The 21,243-nt window shown below is 57.0% G+C and overlaps 1 protein-coding gene across 1 annotated transcript in view; it reads left to right on the forward strand.

The window, feature by feature from the left end:
* Positions 1-21,243, forward strand: part of MYO7B (myosin VIIB) — a gene marked incomplete at both ends in the record, with an annotated part of 75,106 nt that overhangs the window by 47,586 nt on the left and 6,277 nt on the right. The window contains 15 exons of the mRNA XM_082659016.1: positions 737-946; positions 1,081-1,248; positions 4,225-4,302; positions 4,451-4,578; positions 8,645-8,771; positions 10,843-10,962; positions 11,345-11,518; positions 12,107-12,334; positions 13,738-13,905; positions 16,959-17,076; positions 17,164-17,290; positions 18,350-18,516; positions 19,506-19,687; positions 20,507-20,637; positions 20,955-21,125. Coding sequence (XP_082515142.1) covers positions 737-946; positions 1,081-1,248; positions 4,225-4,302; positions 4,451-4,578; positions 8,645-8,771; positions 10,843-10,962; positions 11,345-11,518; positions 12,107-12,334; positions 13,738-13,905; positions 16,959-17,076; positions 17,164-17,290; positions 18,350-18,516; positions 19,506-19,687; positions 20,507-20,637; positions 20,955-21,125 — 2,297 coding nt within the window. The remainder of the gene's footprint in view (positions 1-736; positions 947-1,080; positions 1,249-4,224; positions 4,303-4,450; positions 4,579-8,644; positions 8,772-10,842; positions 10,963-11,344; positions 11,519-12,106; positions 12,335-13,737; positions 13,906-16,958; positions 17,077-17,163; positions 17,291-18,349; positions 18,517-19,505; positions 19,688-20,506; positions 20,638-20,954; positions 21,126-21,243) is intronic.

Here is a 21,243-nt window from a genome sequence, read left to right on the forward strand (position 1 = left end):
TCCTGGGCGAAGATGCAGGGAAAACAGGAGCGAGGGTCTCTGTGGTCAAACCCTTTCAAGTTGAGCAGGTTTCTTACCTGCAAGACTTCCTAGAGCCTTTACTGCGCGAATGTCATTGGGCTTTCAATCGGGCAGCGTTTCCCGCGTGCGTTTGGCCCCCGTCACAGAGCACGTCACTGCCGCTCTGCAGTATGTGACCTGGGGACCCGAGGTAGAAAACGCACGGCAGGAGGAGGGCGTGTCTGATTTGGGGGCAGCTCCGGAGCTGTCCCGTTGACTCGCACCGCATCCTGCTCTGGGCCAGTGACCTAGGGGCCCCCCAAGGTGCTCATGCCTCCCCCTCCCCCCGCCCAGGCTCCCCCCCCCCCACCAACACAAATCATCTGTGCAGTGCGGCCAGCCCGGGCCCCCTCCACTGGAGGAGCATTTGACAGAAGCAAGCAGGAAGCGGGTGGGGAGTGGGGGGTGTCTGGAGAGCCCAGGTCTGCAGGCAGAGGGTGCCAGATACCTGGGGCTTTCACACCGAGGCCTGCCCAGCACCCGGCAGCCCACCAGGGGCCCACCGAGGGTGAGGGTCGGGGAGGTCCCCAACACAAGGGGCAGTGGATAATTCTGCACCCCGTCAATAACCAGACAGACCCTTCTTGGGGCTCCCTGGCCCCCAAAGATGCACACGCTGCCAGGTCATATCTGAAAGGACAGCAGACCCTTGTCCCTCTCTCTCACTGGCACCCAGGATCTGGAAGAGAGGACCCAGCAGCTACCCGAGGTTGACCTGGACACGGTCCCCATGATGGAGGAGCCCGAGGAGGACGCAGACGGCCTGGCCGAGTACACCTTCCCCAAGTTCGCCGTGACCTACTTTCAGAAATCAGCCAGCCACACCCACATCCGGCGGCCCCTCCGATACCCTCTGCTTTACCACGAGGAGGATGCCGACTGCTCGGTACCTGGTTCTCTGGTTTCTAGTGGCTCAGGCCTCCCCCTGGTTCAGCGGGAACCAGGCACGGACGGGGTTCTGTGGGCTCCCCGCTGCGTGGAGCTGGCTTCCAGCTGGGCACTCTGTCCCTGTCTCCCCAGGCCGCCCTGGCTGTGTGGAACATCATCCTGAGGTTCATGGGTGACATCCCGGAGCCCGTGCTCTTTGCCAGGAACACCCTGCGTGGTGGCTCGGTGATGCCGCAGACCCATGACACCCCGGGCAGGGAGAGTGGTGCCCAGCCTCCGGCACACGGCGGATCCACACAGGTGCGCAGTGGGCGGGGGCACAAAGGGCGTACTCCCTTCCGGGGTCCCCAGGCCCCGGAAGCTGGACTGGAAGGGGGAGGCAAGACGTGGAGTGAGCATCGCCTGCTGGACCCAGGGGCCCCCGAGGCTTTTCAGTCTTGAATGGCGCTCAGGAACTCATGAGTCAGGCATCACACCCAGGACTTTGTGAATTCATACAGTCATCATAGGAGAGGATCTCCCAGGTTCTGAACACTGGGCTTGACCTGAACATTGGACAGTAATACTAACAACAGATGTTATGACTGACTGGCGACGTGCTATGTGCCAGTTGCTTGTCTTCAGTTAATTTCCAGTGGAGCCATCCCTACAAGGTAGGGATCATTAAGTTTATTGTAGCTAGAGAAACTGAGAAGTGAAGTGACTCGTCCCCAGAGCAGTGTGAATACGTGTGACACAGCTGGGCTTTGAATCCATTCTGCTGAATTCAGAGACCAAATTCCTTACCCATGTTCTGCCCTGTCCTCTGATGGAAGGTTAATTCACATCCATGTTTGGTCAGAAGTCCTTCCTAAAGCCCTGGTTTCATGATGTCATCTTAGTGGAATTAACCAAAATACCAAAGGAATGAATGACACAGCAGTGATAGCACTCGGGCCCACCAGCATTAGGAGTCCCACGATTGCCTATGATTCTGACACCAATTCCAATGTATGTGGATTTTTCCCCACACCAAGACTTCTCAGTACCAGCTGGGTGTCCTACAGTTCAACTCAATCCTGACACTATCTGTCTGGAGTTAGTGTCTGATTCCACAGATGAAGGGCTCCATCCTTCAAGATGACCCCTGCTTCAGCACAAGTCCAGATTGTTCCTCATTTGCTGACCCACTGGCTATAATCAGAGGTTCCCACGACACCCTCCTTGGGTTTAATTTGCGAGAGTGGCTCAGAGAATTCGGAGCAACATTTTACTTACTATATTACTGGTTTATTATAAAAGGATACAACTCAGAACAGCCAGATGGGAGAGATGCATAGGGCATGGTGTGGGGAAAGATTAAGACGCTTCTATGGGGAATTCCCAGGTGGTCCAGTGGTTAGGACTCCATACTTTCACTGCTGAGGGCCTGGGTTCAATCGCTGGTCGGGAAACTAAGATCCCACAAGCCACACGGTGCAGCCAAAAAATAAATAATAAATAATAGGGAAAAAAAAAGAAGCTTCCATGTCCTCTCCAGGCACCACTCTCGCTAAATCTCCAAGTGGTCACCAACCTGGAAGCTCTCTGAACCCTGTTCTTTTGGGGTTTTCCGCAGGCCTCATTACATAGATACGATGGATGAAATCATTGGCCGCTGAGCCAGCTGAACTCAATCTCCCGCCCCTCCCCCTCCCCTTGTCCCCTGGCAACCAGACCCACCCTTAGGTGCTTTCCAAAAGTCACCTCATTAACATAAAAAGACACCTTTATCATAGGAAATTCCAAGGGTTTTAGGAGCTCTGTGCCAGTAATGGGGACAAAGACCAAATACATATTTCTTATTAGAAATCACAGTATCACAGTGCCCCATACCTCAGCTCAGATAGCTGTGAGGTCCTGTGTGCAGACCAACTGCATAGACGTCTAAGGGAGTCTGCAGCCTGGCATCACGTGGCCAGATCTGGTCCAGGGATTACATGGAAGTTGCCCAAACTCAAGCCCTGACTCCCTGACCTCTAGAGATGTGGGCTCTGCAGAGTGTAATAGTCATTCATTGCTGTGTAACAAATTACCCCCTAAATTTGACAGCTTGAAACAGCCCACATTCGTTATCTCAGACAGTTTTTGAGGGTCAGGAACAGCTTAGCTGGTTAGTTCGGGCTCAAGGTCTCTGGTGAGGTTGCAGTCAAGCTGTCATCTCCAAGCTCGACTGGGGCTATGGGATCTGCTTCCAAATGGCTCCCTCACATAGCTGCTGGCAGGAGACCTCAGCTCTGGCCACCTGGGCCTCTCCGTGGTGCTGCCCGAGTGTTCTCACATATGCTTCCTCCACAATGAGTGACCTCAGAGAGACAGCAGGAAGGAAGCTTCAATGCCTACATGCCACGGTGGGTGAGAATGTCAGGAGGCAAGGGCCACTGGGGACCACGTTGGAGGCTGGCCACCTCTCAGGGAGGGGATGCTGGGAGGTGGTCCAGCCACTGGCACCTCTGGAAGGTGAGCACAGGGAGGACTGGCTTCCCAGAGGTCAGATCTCGAATGTTCCTTCCTGCACACTTATTAAGCACCCACCATGTGCCCCCCGAGGAGGAGCAGTGGGCTGAGTGAGCCTTGCCCACCCTCGCCCACCAGCCTACCATGTTTTATGTTTGTCCCCTGTGTGGCAAACCAGTTTTAGCCCAGCCAGAAGCTGGTGCCCAGCCCTGGACCCGGTCCCACATTGAGCTCTAATTTTGGCAGCAACTTCTCATGACACCATCAGGACAGGGTGTGACCCCTGCCTAAGGAGACCAGCAGATCAGGATGGCTGGGGGCAGACCCCTCCCCACCCAGACCAGGCCCCACAGCTTAGAATCTTCTCATCTCTGGGAAAGCCCTACCTTGCAGTGGGTGGAGTGTATTCCAATTCATCCACCAAATTGTCACAGAGAATGACCATAGCCTGGGGCTGTCCTGGGCACCTGGGCTCAGACCCAGCCCGCTTGGCTGGCGAGATGTCCAAGCTTTGGAATCAGGACAGTCCTGAGCCCTCCCAGAGGGCGGGTGACTGGCCGAGCAGCTTTTGTCCAGTTTCTCACTTTCCCTCGCCTGTGTCCTCACTCAGCTGTGAGGATGGCAATGCACACCTGTCAGTGTTGCACAGCTCGGTCAAGATGAGGGGCTGCTCGGCGCTTTGTCAATCGGCTGGGAAATGGCTGGGGGATCTGGAGACTAGCCCCACCCTAGGCACTGTTGGGTCAGATTGGGAGGTGCTACCCCAGCTCACCATCCCTCAAGAACTGTCTCCGTCCACAGAGGCCCAACCACAGGGACAGAGGGACCAAGGACATCTCCTCCATGAAGCTGAAGCGGTCCTCCAGGGTCACGGGCCAGGTGAGCCCAGGGACAGGGGACCTGGGCCTGTTCCCAGCTCTGCCGCCTGCTGGCTGGCCTGCGGCCGCATTCCAGGCTTTCGCCCGGTTTCCTCCTTTGCAAATGGGAAGAATCTCAGCTGTCCTGACTGCCGCCTTTGGGTTTCAAGGTGGCCAGCCAGCTGAATATCAGGGAAGAGGCATTTGATCCTGACGAACCCATCTCAGACCGACCCATGTCCAATCTGGAGAAGGTGCAGTTCATTGTGGGTTATGCCATCCTGCGGCCCAGCCTCAGGTCAGTCCCCACCCCCGTCGCACCCCATTCAGAACATGGGACCCCCTCATTGGCTCTCAGCCCATGGCTGCAGCCCTACCCTGCTCCCTACCCTGGGGCCTGCCGGCTGGGTCTCAGGACAGCAGACGTTATCATCAAGGGTTCTCTATTTGCTCTGGGTTAAAACCCCTGGGTGAAACCCAGTTTTAGGAAGACAAATTCATCATGGGCTGGTGATTCATTTGATAACCAGCTTTAATGCAAGTCCGTTTAAATGGGCAAGTCCCTCATTTATGTTACATATATTTTACTTTATATACAATTTGCTTTACAGGAATTGTGTTTTTATAGAAATTTAAAGAACCATGTATACTGCTTTCAGGGACAGACTACTGTATCTCAAGGGTTCACATATTTTAAGTTATTATTTTTAACCAAATTGGGGGAATTTGGGGCATTATTTCTTCAAATGTTTTTTTCTACTTCATTCTCTCTCTCTTTTCCTTTGAACTCTAATTAAACCTATGGAAGACTTTTATATTATCCCTCACATCCCTGAGGGTCTGTTCATCCCTGCTTTCTTTTTTTCTCCTCTGTTCTTTAGATTGGATAGTTTCTATTAATCTATCTTCACATTCACTGATTTTTCTTTGGTCTTCCCCAGTCTGCTATTATACCCATCCAACATTTTTTTTTTAATTTCAGATGTTATATTTTTCAATTCTAGAGTTTGCAATTGGTTCTTTTTTATAGTTTCTGTTTCTCTGCCAAGATATCCTGTTTGTTCATTCACTATGAGCATAGTGTCCTTTATATCTTTGAGCACAGTTATGATAGTTATTAAACCTTTTCTGATAAATCCAATATCTGGTTCATCTTGGGGCCAGTTTCCACTGATTGCCTTTTCTCTTGAGAATGGTCATGTTTTCCTGTTTCCTCATATGTCCAGTACCTGACTGTTATTTTCTCAGAAATCTAGTACTTTGGGATTGTATCCTAGACATTTGGGGATGATATGTTTAGAGACTCTGGAATCTGTTGTATTCCTTCAGAGAGTGTTGACTTTTCATTTTGGCAGACAATTAACTTGGGTGGATTCAAACTCTGCCTCCCTTTAGTGAGCAGCACCTGGAAACCCTGTTCAGTTATTTTAGCCTTTGCTGGACTACCTGGAGTCTTCCCCACACATGTGTAGATCAAGGGTGAGCCAGAGATTCAGGAAGATTTTATATGCAAAATGTAGGACTGCTCTTCTTTGGCTGTCTTCATTACAGGATTTCTCTTTTCACTTTCAACTGCTGTGGGTACCCAAACTCTGTCTTCTGGTTCTTCAAGCCAGTAAGACTAGCGTTTTAGCTGCCTGCATGACACTAACATGGCAACTCTTCCAACTTAGTTGGTTCTACTGGTAATTCTCTCATGGTTAGTCCTCACTGGCCACCACACCCTCCAACATGGCAGACCCATATAAGATGATTGTGGGTTCTTCAGATACCCTGTAGACACTTCCACACAGTCCTGACCCCAGCTGGGGCCAATACTGTCTCAGAGATCCCTTGACGTTCTCTGTCATCTCTAGACCCTAATGGAACATACCACAGCCTCTTAACCACTGGGACCCTCTGGAATGATGGTTGACCTGCTTGTGTGGATCCCAGCAAGATGCCTGAAGCCCAGCTCCTTCCATGGCCTCCTCTTGGTCAACCGACACCCATCCACGCTTGCCCCACCAAACTGTACAAGTGCAGTTCTCAGCTCTTGACTGTTCTTTCTCCATCTTGCCCATCAAGGGTGGCTTAGACTTCTCTAGCAGGAAGCAGACACTAGTCTCTTGTTCATGGAGACCCCCAACTTTTATCTCCAGGGGACACAAACGAAGCACTCTCAAGAGCTCTGTCATCATGCCCCATTCCAGTACCCTGGGGTGGTTCAATGGGCTGCTGGGGCTCATCATGCCTCAGATGGGGAGTGAGATGGGTCCCGTCTCTAGCAGACAATCTCCATCTCCATTAGCAGTTCTCCTGGGTCCCCCCTCACTCCCCCTCACTTAGATGTAGTGAAGATGAGCCAGAGATCTCTCTACTCCCATGAAGTCACTTCCAGGAGTCACCTTTCAAATTTCTCACCTTCCTTTATGCAGGCTGGAGATGGCGTGCTGGCTGGACTGGTTCTGCCATCTTTTAGTAAATCCTACAAGAGTGTATCTCTTTAGAATATTGAGTATTATCATCTGTTTATCCTTGGCTTTGGAGTCTTAGCCAAATTCCAAGACAAAGCAAATGCCCCACTTCACATCCAGCCACACGTTTGATAAATGTTTATTAAGTACCTGCTCAGGGCCAGGCCCTGGCCTGTGGGCTGGGGATGTAGAGATGAAGGCAACGTGTCTCTGTCCTCAAGGAGCCCATCCTTTAGTTGGGGAGCATGGGAGGACCCGGAGACCCACAATAACTGCCTGTGCTAAGGTGTTGATCCAGTGGGGGCACCGAAAAAGAGTAGGGCCAGGTGGGGTGGGAAGGAGGAGGGGTGTTCGCTAGACAGAGGGAGAGGGTGATCAGGGTCACAGAGTTCTGAAACAGCCTGAGGGTCTGGAATTCCGGATGATTTGTCCCAGCTGGGGCCCGGAGTTTGAATTCAATCCTTAGAGCACAGGGGAAAGCTTTAAGAGAAGACCATGATCATAGATGACTTCCAGAAAGATCTTCCTGGCAATGACATGGAGGGATGGAGCCTGGGGGTGGGAGGCCAGGAGAGGGCTGCTGCAGAGCTGATGAGGGAGCCCAGGGAGCAGAAGTGGAGAGCAGGGGACAGAGAAATTTTCCAGGAGACAGATAGTAGGATGTGGTGGCTGATGGGTGGAGTCTGGGGTGGCCCCCAGATTTCCCATCTGGGAGAGTGGTTGATGGCAGTGCCTGCAGAGGCTGCAGAAGGAGGAGGTCTGCTGGGACTGACTGTACTGGCCCAGGAAAGCTGGCCGTGCACATCTCCTCTGAACTCTGTGGTCAGCAACGTGACATTGGTAGCTTGAAATCAGCACTGGTGGGAATATTTACACCACAGAAATTGGCAAATGCAATGAATTTCAGGGCTTTTTCCCCCAGAAGAGTTGGTTGTTAAACATTTAGGAGCATACCGCTGTGTAATTAGGGGAAAGATGCTGGTCTCTGGATGTGTGAGGTTGGAGAGGCTAATGTGACACTTTTATAAGTCGATAGAGGCTTGAGTCAGCAGGGAAGAGTGGAGGAAAGCCCCTTCCCCAAGAGGACACAGAGAAGAGAGGCTCATGAGCCTGTGGGAATGGGAACTGATCAGGAGGTGAGGAGTTGAGGGGTTCTCCCTTGAAGTCCCCACTCTCCTCCCTGCAGTGGCGGGGTGGGGGGTGCTGCATTCAGGGGAAGGGGGAGGACCTCTAGGCAGAGGGAAAGGTTTGAAATAACTGTGAGGTTGGGGAAAGGAACAGATCAGATTGGGCTGATCTACTAGGAGCAGGGCTTTGGCTGGAGACCCCTCGGCCCTCCCTGTAGCTGTGACCCACAGCTGGAGGGTCAAGGTGCTGTGAGCAGAGTGGGTGAGGGCGGGAGCAAAGGCCCAAGGGGCCGAGATGACTGACTAGGAGGACGGAGGGCTGAGGCCTTGGGAAGACAGGAAACAAGGGCTATCAGGAACGGGGGTGCAGAGGGACTTCCCTGGTGGTCCAGTGGTTAAGACTCCACGCTCCCAATGCAGGGGGCCCGGGTTCGATCCCTGCTCAGGAACTAGGTTCCGTGTGCCGCAACTAAGACGCAGCACAGCCAAATAAATAAATAAATATTAAGGGGGGAAAAAAAAGGAGTGGGGCTACAGAGCCCACTGGGGAGACATTGGAGGGAGCACAGTCCTGGGAGATGACAGGGTCCACGGTGGGCCTGGATGTGAGGAGGTGAGGGTGTGCAGCAAAAGCAATTGGAGGCGAGGAGGCTGGAGGTCCCCCTGCAGACATGTCTGCCCCTAGGGGTGCAGAAGGAGCTGTGTGCCCCTGTGCCCCGTTCTCCTCTTCTCCCCCAGAGCCAGCCCCCTGCCTGGCCTCCCAGCGCTCCGTGTCTTTTAGGGACGAGATTTACTGCCAGATCTGCAAGCAGCTCTCGGAGAACTACAAAACAAGCAGCCTGGCCCGGGGCTGGATCCTGCTTGGCCTGTGCCTGGGCTGCTTCCCGCCCTCCGAAAGGTTCATGAAGGTGGGAAGGGCCGGGGGCAGGGGCTGAAGGCGGGGGCAGCACGGGTGGGCCCGGGGCCCTGGAGCAGGTCCAGACATCCTGACGCATGCATGGCCCAGTTCTCCTGCTAGTGCAGGCCAGGATGGGTATCAGTGCCTGGGCTTCTTTGAGCCTCAGTTTCCCGTCTGCAAAAAAGGATGCTCCTTCCAACCTCTAATCAGGATCTGCAGAGTCATCTTACCTGGGCTCAGTCACCAGGAGACAATGAGACAATCAATGGGTGCAGTGGGCATTGAAAAGGCAAAGGGGTCTGAGGAGTGAGCACCAACCAGAGATTGGCTGCAGCATCTCTCTCTAGGCCTTAGAACTAACAAGGGAGGTGCTTTCAAGTGTTGGAGGCCCCAGCCTTTGCTACTCTAATATACCTTTTGGTTCTGATGATAAAAATAATATGTAGGGGGCTTCCCTGGTGGCGCAGTGGTTGAGAGTCCACCTGCCGATGCAGGGGACACGGTTCGTGCCCCAGTCTGGGAAGATCCCACATGCCGCGGAGCGGCTGGGCCCGTGAGCCATGGCCGCTGAGTCTGCGCGTCCAGAGCCTGTGCTCCGCAATGGCAGAGGCCACAACAGTGAGAGGCCCACGTACCGCAAAAAAAAAAAAAAAAAAAAAAAAAAAGTGTAATATGTAGGATATGAAGAAAATCTAGAAAGAAAATAAAAGTCATCCCCACACCCAGAGGTAACTTCCATTACAATTCCTGGCCTTTTGTGGTGTGATAGGGTCATACTTGGAATCACATAGAAAACAATATCACTACCTCTTGTCCCTTCAGGGACAGCAGGAAGTGTGGTCACCCTGGCCATCTGCCCTAGGCCCTGGGCCACCCTTGACACCAGTAAACCCTTCCAGGCTGCATCTCCTCAAAGAATCTCTCTGAGAGACAAAAAAGTTTTCAATGCCTTGTTTCAGCATCTTATCAAACATATTTTGAACATCGGCTCTCCTGCAGCTTTCACTTATCTTATGTGTCTTCTCATGTCATAAACTGTTCCCAAATGGCTGTGCTAATGCCATCTGTTAGTGCTGTCCCAGCGCGTATTTCACTCATTGATGGACATTTAGGATCCATCTTCCAATTGCCCATCACCATAAACACCACTATGATTAAAAACTATAGGGACTTCCCTGGTGGCACAGTGGTTAAGAATCCGCCTGCCAAAGCTGGGGACATGGGTTCGAGCCCTGGTCCGGGAAGATCCCACATGCCGCGGAGCAGCTAAGCCCCTGCACCACAACTACTGAGCCTGTGCTCTAGAGACAGCAAACCACAACTACTGAGCCCACGCACCACAACTACTGAAGCCCATGCGCCCTAGAGCCCATGCGGCACAACTACTGAGCCTGCATGCCACAGCTCCTGCAACCCGCATGCACTAGGGCCCGCGTGCCATGACTACTGAGCCCACGTGCTGCAACTACTGAAGCCCGCGTGCCTAGATCCCGTGCTCTGCAACAAGAGAAGCCACCGCAATGAGAAGCCCGCGCATCGCAACAAAGTGTAGCCCCTGCTCGCCACAACTAGAGAAAGCCCACGTACAGCAACGAAGACCCAATGCAGCCAAAAGACTAAATAAATTTAAAAAATGAAAAGCAAAAAAACCTATATATCTCCCTTTATCATAGGTTTGAATTATTAAGTCGAAGAGTATGTACATTTTTAAACTACGTACTATTTAAAACCTATTGACAAATGACTCCTCAGAAATGCCGTGCAATTGATATTTCTTCTCACAGTGTGAGAGCCCCATGTCAATGCACCTTTGCCAACACTATTATCATTTTTATTTTCATTTAAAAATTTTTTCCAGTTTTACTGAAATATAATTGACATATAACATTGTTCAAGTGTAGGGTGTACAGTGTAGTGATTTTAGATAGGTGTGTATTGCAGAATGATTGCCAAGTAAGGTTAGTTAACACATCCAACATCCATAGTTACAATTAGTATCACAGTTTCTAGAATCTGGACAGTAAGTAGAAAGTGTCCTCTATTCTAAGTGTCTTCGTCCCCTTCCCTTCCTCGCCCACCAGTATCTGCTGAACTTCATTGGTCAAGGGCCAGTCGGCTACGGGCCCTTCTGTGCTGAGCGCCTGAGACGCACCTGTGCCAACGGGGTGCGCACGGAGCCGCCCTCCTGGCTGGAGCTGCAGGTAGGGGCGAGAGACGGTCCATGTGGGGTGGTGCCAGCCGTCATGGCTCTTCCAGCTCATGGGGCTGCCGGGAGGAAGTGTGCACTCCGGGCCCGTCCACCGCCTTCTGTGCCTGTGGTCCCTGGGCGCGGCCCTCGCCCAGTCTGTCAGTTCAGTAGCAGATGTCCGTTGGCCAGGACTTTTGTTAACTCCCTGCCGAACCGGGTGGGGCTTCAGAAGGCTCCTCCCCCTGGAACCCACAGGGATGAGCCAGCAGGGGCAGCGTGTTGAGAAGAGGGGATGGTGGACCGGCCTCCCATCCCAGGGTTCCGGGAGCACCAGCGCCGGCAGCTGAGTCCAGGAGCCTCCCGGGTAGAGGACCTGAGTCTTCGTCTGTCCCCAGGCTGTCAAGTCCAAGAAGCGCGTCCCGATCCATGTGACCTTGGCGACTGGAGAGAGCCTGACCGTCTCGGTGGACTCAGCCTCGACGTCTCGGGAAGTCTGCCTGCACATCGCCCACAAGCAGGGCCTCAGCGACCACGTGGGCTTTTCCCTGCAGGTTGCCGTGTACGACAAGGTACTGGCCAGGGGGTCCCATCCACCACCCGCCTATCAGCCTAGCCACCACTCGCCTTGCCGGCTGCCAAACAGATACGAACACAAACTCCCGCTCACAGACATGCCTCCTAACCAGGCAACGTGCCCTCCTGCCCCAACACTCATGCGCTCAGCCCAGTGGCTGTACCTCGGCCCCAGACGGTGTCACAGGCACACTGGTAGGTCCCCCCCCACATCCTGCTCCAAGCCCCCCACGCTGGGAGCTCAGACTCCCATGTAGCAGTGCGGAGGTCACACCAGCACTGCCCCACCTGAACCCCACATCGTCGCCCCCCCAGATGCTCTGACGCCCATGGCCACAGCCTCAGACCGAGACGTGCTCACGCCAACCAACCAATCAGTGTTCCAACCCCATCACGTGGGCATGTGCCGCCTGTGGGCGGGGCGGGCAGGGGGACAGTGTTGGGGGGGTGATTGACAGTCTACGCCACGTGGGGAGGAGTCCCTCGGGCGTCCAGCGGGCTCTTGTCCTCCGTGTGCCAAGGGCAGGTGGGGTAGCCTGACATGCAGCAGTCACTCACCCCTGCCGCCCCGATTCTGGCCTCAGTTCTGGTCCCTGGGCAGCGGGCGCGACCACGTGATGGACGCCGTGGCCCAGTGTGAGCAGCTGGCCCGGGAGAGGGGCGAGAGCGAGCGCCAGACGCCCTGGCGCCTCTACTTCCGGAAGGAGTTCTTCACCCCGTGGCATGACTCCCGGGAGGACCCGGTCAGCACCCGCCTCATTTACCACCAAGTCCTCCACGGAGTCCGGTCTGGCGAGTACAGCTTCGAGAAGGTGAGGGGACCGCAGCCGTCAGGGCCCTGAAGACCCATCCATCAGACAGCCTGAGGAAGCGCCCTGTTCCAGCGCAGGGGCGGCAGGGACAGAGCAAGGGCAGCTGGGCTGCGGCCACCAGGGATGGCCGTGGGGAGCTGGAGGGCAGGCCGCCAGGGGAGAGGAGCGGGCCCGGGGGTGCGTCCGCCAGTGCAGGTCCCTGGGCCCCTCTGGGCGCAGCTGTCCCTGCCCGGCCGCCTCCATCTCGTCCCTCAGCCATAGGTTTGCTCAAGCCGCTGGGGTTTGGGGCACCTGCAGCAGGTGGGGAAGCCCTCCCATCAGCCCCGAGCCCACCTGGCCTCACCACGCAGCTGTCTCATCCCTCGGCCATAGGTTTGCTCAAGCCGCTGGGGTTTGGGGCACCTGCAGCAGATGGGGAAGCCCTCCCATCAGCCCCGAGCCCACCTGGCCTCACCACGGCAGCTGCTTATGGGGCAGCAGGACCTGGGGGTCAAGAACATGGCCTTGGAGCCCCAGCACTTGAGTTCAGGGCCCACCTGTGCCTCTTCCTGGCAGTGTGACCTTGGAACTTCAGGTCACCTCTCTGAGCCTCTGGCCCTCATCTGGAAAGTGCAGAGTCACCTGAGCTTTCCGTATGTTTGTGAGACTCGAGGGAAGGGAGCTTGTGCACCGGAAGCCCTAGGGCAGCACTGCACCTGTTCAGTGGGTGCAGACCTCCCGGGCCTGAATCGGAGGGTGCTGCCCTGGGGGTCGGAGGCAGCCATGGCAGCCCTGGAGGCCTGCCTGGAATGGGGCAGTGGGCAGGGAGAGGCAGGGGTGAGGGGAAAAGGGGGCCCAGAGGGCAGGCAGTTGGGTGGCCGGGCAAGGTTCTGGTCTCCCGGGAAGCACTGGGCTGCTTGGAGCAGGAACCCTGCTCTGTGCTGTGCATGCTGGGGCCTTACACAGGCTTCCACCCACATGAGCCCTGCAGAGGCCATACAGGGGTGGCCACTGGTCACCTTTGCTCAGTGAGGACTGGGGGAGACAGGGTGAAGGCCTCGCCCACACTCACCCCACTCAGACAGCAGTGTTTGGGGCTCCACCCAGGCCTCAGAGCTCCCTCCCACACATTCTCTGGCTCCGGAGGGCTGAGAGACGGGCACAGGGGATCCCCCCTTGTCCTCAGGCAGAGGCCCCACAGGGCTCAGGCCAAGGCTGCTGGGAGGTCCTTGCCTGCCAGCCGGAGCCCAGCCCGTGTCGGGGCCCAGTCGGGGCTCGCGGAGGTTCTGCTGTGTTGGGGGAGGGGCGGGTCCTGCCTAGCGGAGGTGGCTGGTCACCTCTGCTGCGCCGGGGCGAGAGCGTCCTGGGGGAGGGTGGGCTCTCAACGCCCCCCCCCCCCGCTGTGTTTCCCCCGGGCTGTGCAGGAGAAAGAGTTGGTGCAACTGCTGGCCCAGTGCTGCGCCGTGCAGCTCGGCGCCTCGGTGAGGAGCCAGGCCGTCCAGGAGCTGCTGCCCAGCTGTGTCCCCGCCAAGCTCTACAGGACCAAGCCCCCAGAGAAGTGGGCCAGCCTGGTCACCGCCGCCCTCACTGAGGTCAGCTCCCCAGAGCCTGTGCACTGGGGCTGTGCAGCTCTTTATGGGGGCCCTGGGGGCCCTGGGGTGTGTAAAGCGGATGGAGACCCCGTGACGAGTCCCCACTCACGGGGGGTTGGGAGAATAACTTGCCACTCAGCAGAGCCCTGTCTCTTCAGGTTTAAAGAGTCTCGCTCAGGTCCACTCCCTCTGACAGGCCCGTTCCGTCTTCCCTCCTCCTTCCACGGTGGCATCCTGCCATAGGTCAGGGCAGCTCAGCCCTGCACTGGTCTCCACTGCAGTGTCGGGCTGGGCCCGGGGAGGGCATCCCCAGCTGCTGACCACGAGCGCGCCCTTGCCTCGGCACCAGTCCCGCCCTGTGAGGCCCCATCCTGGCCCCAAGCCTTACGGTGTCCCCTTGCTGGGCCCTGTGTGCCCGGGGCTGGCTCTGGACAGCAGGGAGGGCTGCCCCTCTTCTACCCCTGCTTGGTCAGCCCGCACCAAGTGAAGGCGGCTCCCGGAGGCTCACAGCCTCGTCCCCTAGCCTCTACCTGCACCTCCCAACACCCGCTCATGTTCTTGGGATCACCTGCACCAGCGGAGGTTTCTGCTGCTCCTAAACTTCCACCCCAAGAAGGGACAAAGACAGGCTGTCTGATTCAGTCCCCCTGTCTCTCTTCCCCTCCCCACAGGGCTGTCCCAAACCCGGCCCTCTGTCAGAGCCTCCTTCCTCATAGGGTGCTTTGCTCTGCAGCGTGGCCTGAGGGTGCAAAGGCATCTCTGAGGACCTGGCTGGCTGGTGCAGCTGCTGCAGGAGAGCTGTGCACGGGGGGTTACTGAGGATACAAGCCTTTGGTTAATGCCTCCCCCTGCATTAACTTGCACTGGGGGCCAAGAAAGAACACGATAGGCAGTGGGAAATACAAAGGCAACATGGCGCTTGTCTGTCAGGGGTTGAGAGCCCAGTGGCAGGGGGATAAGCCCCAGGGGAGTGGCAGCAGGGGCCATCCGAGTGCGGAGAAGGGCAGGGAGGATGACCAAGCAACACACTTTCCATTCTGGCAACACAGGAGGAGGTGCTCAAAGTGGGTCCGTAGACAAGGGTCCTGTACGCCTGCGGCAGGGGATGCAGCTTGGTCTTTCCTGCTCTTCGGGTGTCACAGTGCACAGCCCTTAGGAAAGGCTCTAAGAAGTCCTGCAGGACAGAAGCCTGATTGTCCTACCCAATGTTCCCCGCACAAGCTTGACCACATATGTTCTGTTCCACAAGGCAGAGGCTAGCATCCCTTGGGGACAATCCTTGAACGGGAATTTGGGGAAGCAAACCCTGTTGGTTGTTCCTGTTGTTTCCCAGCCTGAGAGACCATGGACGTTTTAGGGCTAGTATGAGACGGAGGGGAACAAGAGATGCACACAACCCCGGATTAACATGAGTGAGAAGTGGCTTCGTAATTTGGGAAGGGGCAGTTGGGGTGAGAGTAAAAAATTAGGAAATTCACACCACACTTTTTCCAAAGTGGACATAGTTTCACTGATTTTTTTCCATTAAACACTTAAAACCTGGGCATTACCAAATAAACCAGAAAATACAAATACAAAAACAACAGGGAAATCACCAATAATGTCACATCAAAGAGCTCATCCCTCTTAAGCTCGTGTCCTTCTAGACTGCCTTATTCACATGTACACAATGGAGACATGCATATGATTGGAGTGAGAGAAACACGCCTTTTTTTTTTTGGCTGTGTTGGGTCTTCGTTGCTGCACATGGGCTTTCTCTAGTTACGGCGAGCGGGGGCTACTCTTCCTTGCAGTGCGCAGGCTTCTCATTGCGGTGGCTTCTCGTTGCGGAGCACGGGCTCTAGGCACGTTGACTTCAGTAGTTGTGGTGCACAGGCTCAGTAGTTGTGGCTCACGGGCTCTAGAGCGCAGGCTCAGTAGTTGCTGCACATGGGCATAGTTGCTCCGAGGCATGTGGGATCTTCCCGGACCAGGGCTCGAACCCGTGTCCCCTGCACTGACAGGCGGATTCTTAACCACTGCACCACTAGGGAAGCCCAAAACATACCTTTTTAGAAAATAAAAATAGGATTATCATTAGATAACTTTAAAACATGCTTCTTTACTTCACTTAATAGTTTGCAGCCTTACTTCTGTGTCACTCAATACCGATCTCTCTGTTTTTAAGGGCTGCATAGTACTGTATTCATGAGTTATAATTCACTTTACTGATTCCTACTGATGAAAGGTAAGGTCATGCCTCATGTTTCACTGTTAAAACAGCAAGGTGAACCTCTTTGTAGATACAGCTTTTCTACGTTTGCCAGTTATTCAATCAGGATCAATTTCTAGAAAAGGGATTTCGGAGCGTGTGACTGCTCTAAAATCCCTGACACCCGTTGCGTACTGCCAAGTCTCAGGTGGGATGTATCAACTTACATCCCCCAATCCAGTATCTGAATGTTACCCAACCACCTTTTAAAGTAGGAACCAGAGAAATGACATTTTATTCAGCAAATTAACAAGAAAGCTCAGTTGGGTGTTACAGCCAGCGATGAGCACAGAGCAGTGAGATGGGGAGAGGAAAGGGTGAAGGTGGGGGAAAGCCGAGGACCCTGAAAGACGCCTCCCGAATGTGCAGACGAAGAGCTCCGCAGAAGAGAGGCAGAGGGGCACCAGCAACACACAGACACACACACCGTGCTTGGCCTTGGGCACGGGGCAACATGCAGCCCCTTGAGGCCAGTGTTGGCGAGAGCCCGCCTGAGCCCGCAGACGGGGGCCTGCAGACAGGGGCCCGCAGACACCTGCACGTGACCCTCACAGGCTTCCAGGCTGAGGCAGGAGCCTGGCCCTACAGCCTCTGGAGCTCTGATGCTGAGGAGGGGAAAGCCTCCCTTCCTTCTCAAGACCGCCCACCAGAGCCTCCCACCCAGCCCTCGCCGGCACTGGCCTGGCTTTAGGCAGAGGCTTCCCAGAATGATCGAGCAAATGAGCACCCTGGGCGCTGGGTGAGCAGTTAGGTGGGGGGTGATGAGCGATGGAGGTGACACGTCACCGTGTCCTCCGAGCAGGCCCCATACACCCAGAAGCAGACCACGCCGCTGGCCGTGCAAGAGCAGGTGGTGAACACCGCCTGCCTGAAGTGGCCGCTGCTCTTCTCCCGGCTATTTGAAGTCACCACACTCTCAGGTAACGGTGTCTGACCGGGTACGAGGGTGCCGCTGGGCCCACACCTCGGGCCAGCCCAGGCTTCACACTTCTGTCTCCTTCCGCCAGGCCCCCGACTGCCCAAGACTCAGCTGATCTTGGCTGTTAACTGGAAGGGGCTGTACTTCCTGGACCAGAAGGAGAAGATGCTCCTAGAACTCTCTTTCCTGGAGGTCATAAGCCTGATCACCAACCGGTGGGTGCCCTGAGGGAAGAGGCCCCAAATCTCTCTCTCCCCACAACCTCAGCCCTTGGGGGCTCCAGGAGAGACAGGGAGAGGAGGAGGGACATCATCCCTGGGAGCCCGGCTGGCTCATACCACGTCACACGCGTGGTGTGATGGCCGCTGGATCGGGACCCACCTTCCACTGTCCCAGGGCCAGCACTGTGTCTGTACATCATGCGTTGCCTTCTCAGGCTTCCTTTAGAACCCAGCCCCCCTGGAAAGGGGCACATAAGCTTGCAGCCTCCAGGCTGTACGTTCACTTACAGGCTCCTTCCCTTCTCACGGGGGGGAAGCACTCACTCGGAGGTGCCAGCCGTCTGGGAGAGGGAGCGAGGGACAGGGCTGCGTGTGCAGGGCACAGAGCAGCAGGAGGGCGGCCTTGCACGCCTGGTGGGACCTCAGACACCCTGTCCCTGTGCTCTCCACGGCTCACACCTTCTAAGAAGGCCTCCATGCCCTTCGGGAAGGCCTGCTTGTGCCCTGCCAGAGCCCCTGATTGGTTAAAGCACAGCCCGGTGTGGCCACTGTGGTCAATACCAGTGTGTGCAGGGCGCAGGCTGGCCACCACTTACTGAGGCTGACCGTGCTGGGTGCTCTCTGCTATGCCAGTGAGTCCCCCCAGCACCCCCAGTCTGCAGATAAATAAACGGAAGCACATAGAGGCTGGGTAGCTCGCCCAAGCTCACCCAGGCTGGCGCTCCATCTCAGCGCCACCGTTCTTTGCGGTGGCCCTCCACGCTGGCCACCACCTTGCCTGCCCGGAGCTGACCCCACAGACTGGGGCTCAATACCACCACTGCGTTTGGAGCCCATGGGAGCCTAAGCTCTGGCCCACCTGCCCACACACACAGCGGGGCCTGGGACTGGGGCAGACTTGCTCTCAGCCCCTGGCCCTGCCATGGCTCTGGACTCGCTGCTCGCTTTCTTCATCTGTAACTCAGGCGGGTCACCCCGCCCAGGCTGTCGAGGGGCTGACCCAGGGGGAGGGTGGAGTAGACCTCTGGTCACATTGCCCCCTTTCGCCCTCAGGGAGGCCCAGGGTGGGCAGAGGCTGGTGCTCGTGACGCTGCACGAAGAGGAGTTCAAGTTCAGGTCCCCCAGCAGCGTGGCCATCGCCGAGCTGGTGGCCATGTTTCTGGAAGGCTTGAAGGAGAGGTCCGTGTTCGCCATGGCCCTGCAGGACAGGAAGGCCACAGGTACCCAGCCAGGTGGGGAGGGGACCCGGTGAAGGTGGGTGGCTTGCTCGTGCCAGGTCCCGGTGATGACGTGGCAGGCGGGGCACAAGGACTCGAGCAGAGAGAGGGAGAGAGGCCACCAAGCCCTCGGGGGGCAGCGGTAGGCAAGGCCTTCCCATGTGCAAGATGAGGAGACTCCAGGAGGGGGTCTCAAACCCTCCAAAGTGAAGTGCGCTGAAGACTGTCCTCGTGCTGGAAGCGTGGGGAGGGCCAGCGCCCTCACCTGCAGAGAACAGCTGGGCCACCCGCCCGTGCCTTGCATACCATCCCCACAGCTGCCCTGTTGTCCCATTTTACAGGCAAGGACTGGAGGCTCAGAGAAGGGACACAACTTGTCCAGGGCCACACAGCTCAGGAGGGGGGTTGGGGGCGGGGTGAACCCGGGCAGTCGAGTCCTCGGCCACGGCTTCCCTGAGCACGGCTGGAAATCAGGCTTCAGGAGGGAGGTAGCAGGGGAGGGCTGTGCACAGGATCTTAAGTGCAGTAAGAAACGTCAGCAGAAGCTTTGCCCCTGGGGCCCATTCCATCCTCACAACAGCCCCAGGAGGGAGGGATGACTTTCTTCATTTTACAGTTGAGGAAACAGGCTCAGAGAGGTCACCCAGCTCCCGGGCAGGCTTGGTGACTGCCAGCTGGTATTCTGTTCCCTTGGTCCACCTGCCTCCCGGCTTGCGAGCCATCTCCTTGTCAGGCGTCTGAGCAGGTCTCCCCAGCTCCTGCCACCCCAGGCTCTGTGCCTGTCCAGGCCCCCTGAGGGCCAGAGCTCTGGGAATCCCACCACCAGCTCACTGTCAGGGTGGCCTTGGGCCCACTGCTCTGCATCTGCGTTTCCCCACCGGTCAAAGGAGATGGCCCACAGGGTGCCAGCCCAGCCTGTGGCCTCCGCTGAGCCCTTGGGAAACGGCATCTTCTCTGCCCCGTGTGTGTGTCCGTGTGACCTGGATTTGTAGAGGATGCCGCCCTCCTGCCCTTCAAGAAGGGGGACTTGCTGATCCTGACAGAGAAGCAGGGGCTGCTGACCTCTGAGAACTGGACCCTGGCCCAGAATGACAGGACCAAGAAGACGGGGCTGGTGCCCACGGCCTGCGTCTACACCATCCCAACGGTCACCAAGCCCTCGGCAGAGCTGCTGGTAACTCATGCTCCCCTGCCTTCAGCTGGGTACCCGTGAGCACCTGGGGAAGTGGCCGAGATGCCCGGCCTGGGGTCCTAGCTCAGGGGCCTGGGACCCACCTCACGGATCCTGGGCAATCACGTCAACTCTGCCGGCCCCATCGTCCTTCTGGGGTGACGGAGAGGCAGGAAGTGCTTGCGCAGTGAGTGCCTGGTGCAGCGCTCGGCATTTAGTAGGTGCTCAATCAGTGGGCATTCCTTCCACCCCTCCCACAGGGACTGTCCTGGGGATGCATCCGTCCTTGTCTCAGCCACATTTAAACCCTGACCCGGGGGGCCACTCCACCCCGGCGCCCAAGACCAGCCCCCCAGGGGGACAGGACAGACAGGCCTTCCAGCGTGCATGTATTGAGCGCCAACTGCGTGCCCCTCGCCTGCAGTACAGGATTGAACACAGTAGTGTCCCCGCCCTCAAGGAGCACTGGGACGAATGACGACTTGATGGCAAGCGAACGGAGTGCCACCGAGGAGGAGTACCTGTTGTTATGGGAGCAGATCCTAGGGCGGGGGTCTGCCCTGTCTGGGAAGCCATCCCTGAGGGACTGGCACTTGTGCTGAGGCCGGAAGCAGTGGGCCTGAGAGCCCGCTTAAGGGAAGGGAAACAGGCTCAGAGACACTGAGTCACTGATCCTGGGTCACACGGCAGGTGACACAAGAAGGGTAGACCCAGGCCTATCCAGCCCCGTGGTCCGGCCCCTCCCGAGTCTCTGAGGCAACTAGGCTAGGAGGAGCTAGTGGGCAGGGGCTCCTGGACACCCACAGACCCGTGCCCTCACAGAGCTTGCTGGCCATGCCACCAGAGAAGCGGAAGCTGGCAGCCCAGGAGGGGCGGCCCGCAGAGCCGGCCCCCGAGGAGCAGCCTGAGGAGAAGCTGCACACCTTGGAGGAATTCTCCTATGAGTTTTTTAGGTGACTGCCCTGTCCACCCCCAGAACCCACCCCAAGCAGCCTCGCTCTCCGCTCCCCGGGGGCTGGAGGCCATGAAAGCAGGTGCGCTGCCCGCCTGGCCTCTCTGGGCAGGGAGGGGACCCTCTGACCCTCCCCCCACCACCCCGTTTCTGAGCTGAGAGCTGTGGGCACAGAGGGCATCCCCGTGGAGACCTGCACCGGAGCCCGGGGCTCTCTTGCCACTTTGTGCGTGGGGCTCATGGTGGGGAGGGGACAGAGAGGGGCACGGGCAGAGGAGGCGTGAGGAGGGCCCTCACCCCCGCCTCGATCCCTGACAGGGTCCCGGAGAAGGAGACGGTCAGCAGAGCCGTGCTGCCCCTGGCCCGGCCCCGGGGCCGCCTGTGGGCCCACTCAGCCGAGCCGCTGCGGCAGCCTCTGCTCCGGCGCGTCCACGCCGACGCCGAGCTGCGGGATGTCGCCTGTCGGATCTTCATTGATATCCTTTCCCGGCCAGCCTGCCCCAGCCCCGCAGCCCGCCCGCCAGGGGGCCGGATCTCCCAGGGCACAGCGCTGCCCCGGGGTCCGCGCGGGCCTAGGCTCGGGGGTCAGCGGTGACAGGCAGCCCCG

The sequence above is a fragment of the Grampus griseus genome, assembly GCF_964374135.1.
Source record: "Grampus griseus genome assembly, chromosome: 7".
Lineage (NCBI taxonomy): Eukaryota > Metazoa > Chordata > Mammalia > Artiodactyla > Delphinidae > Grampus > Grampus griseus.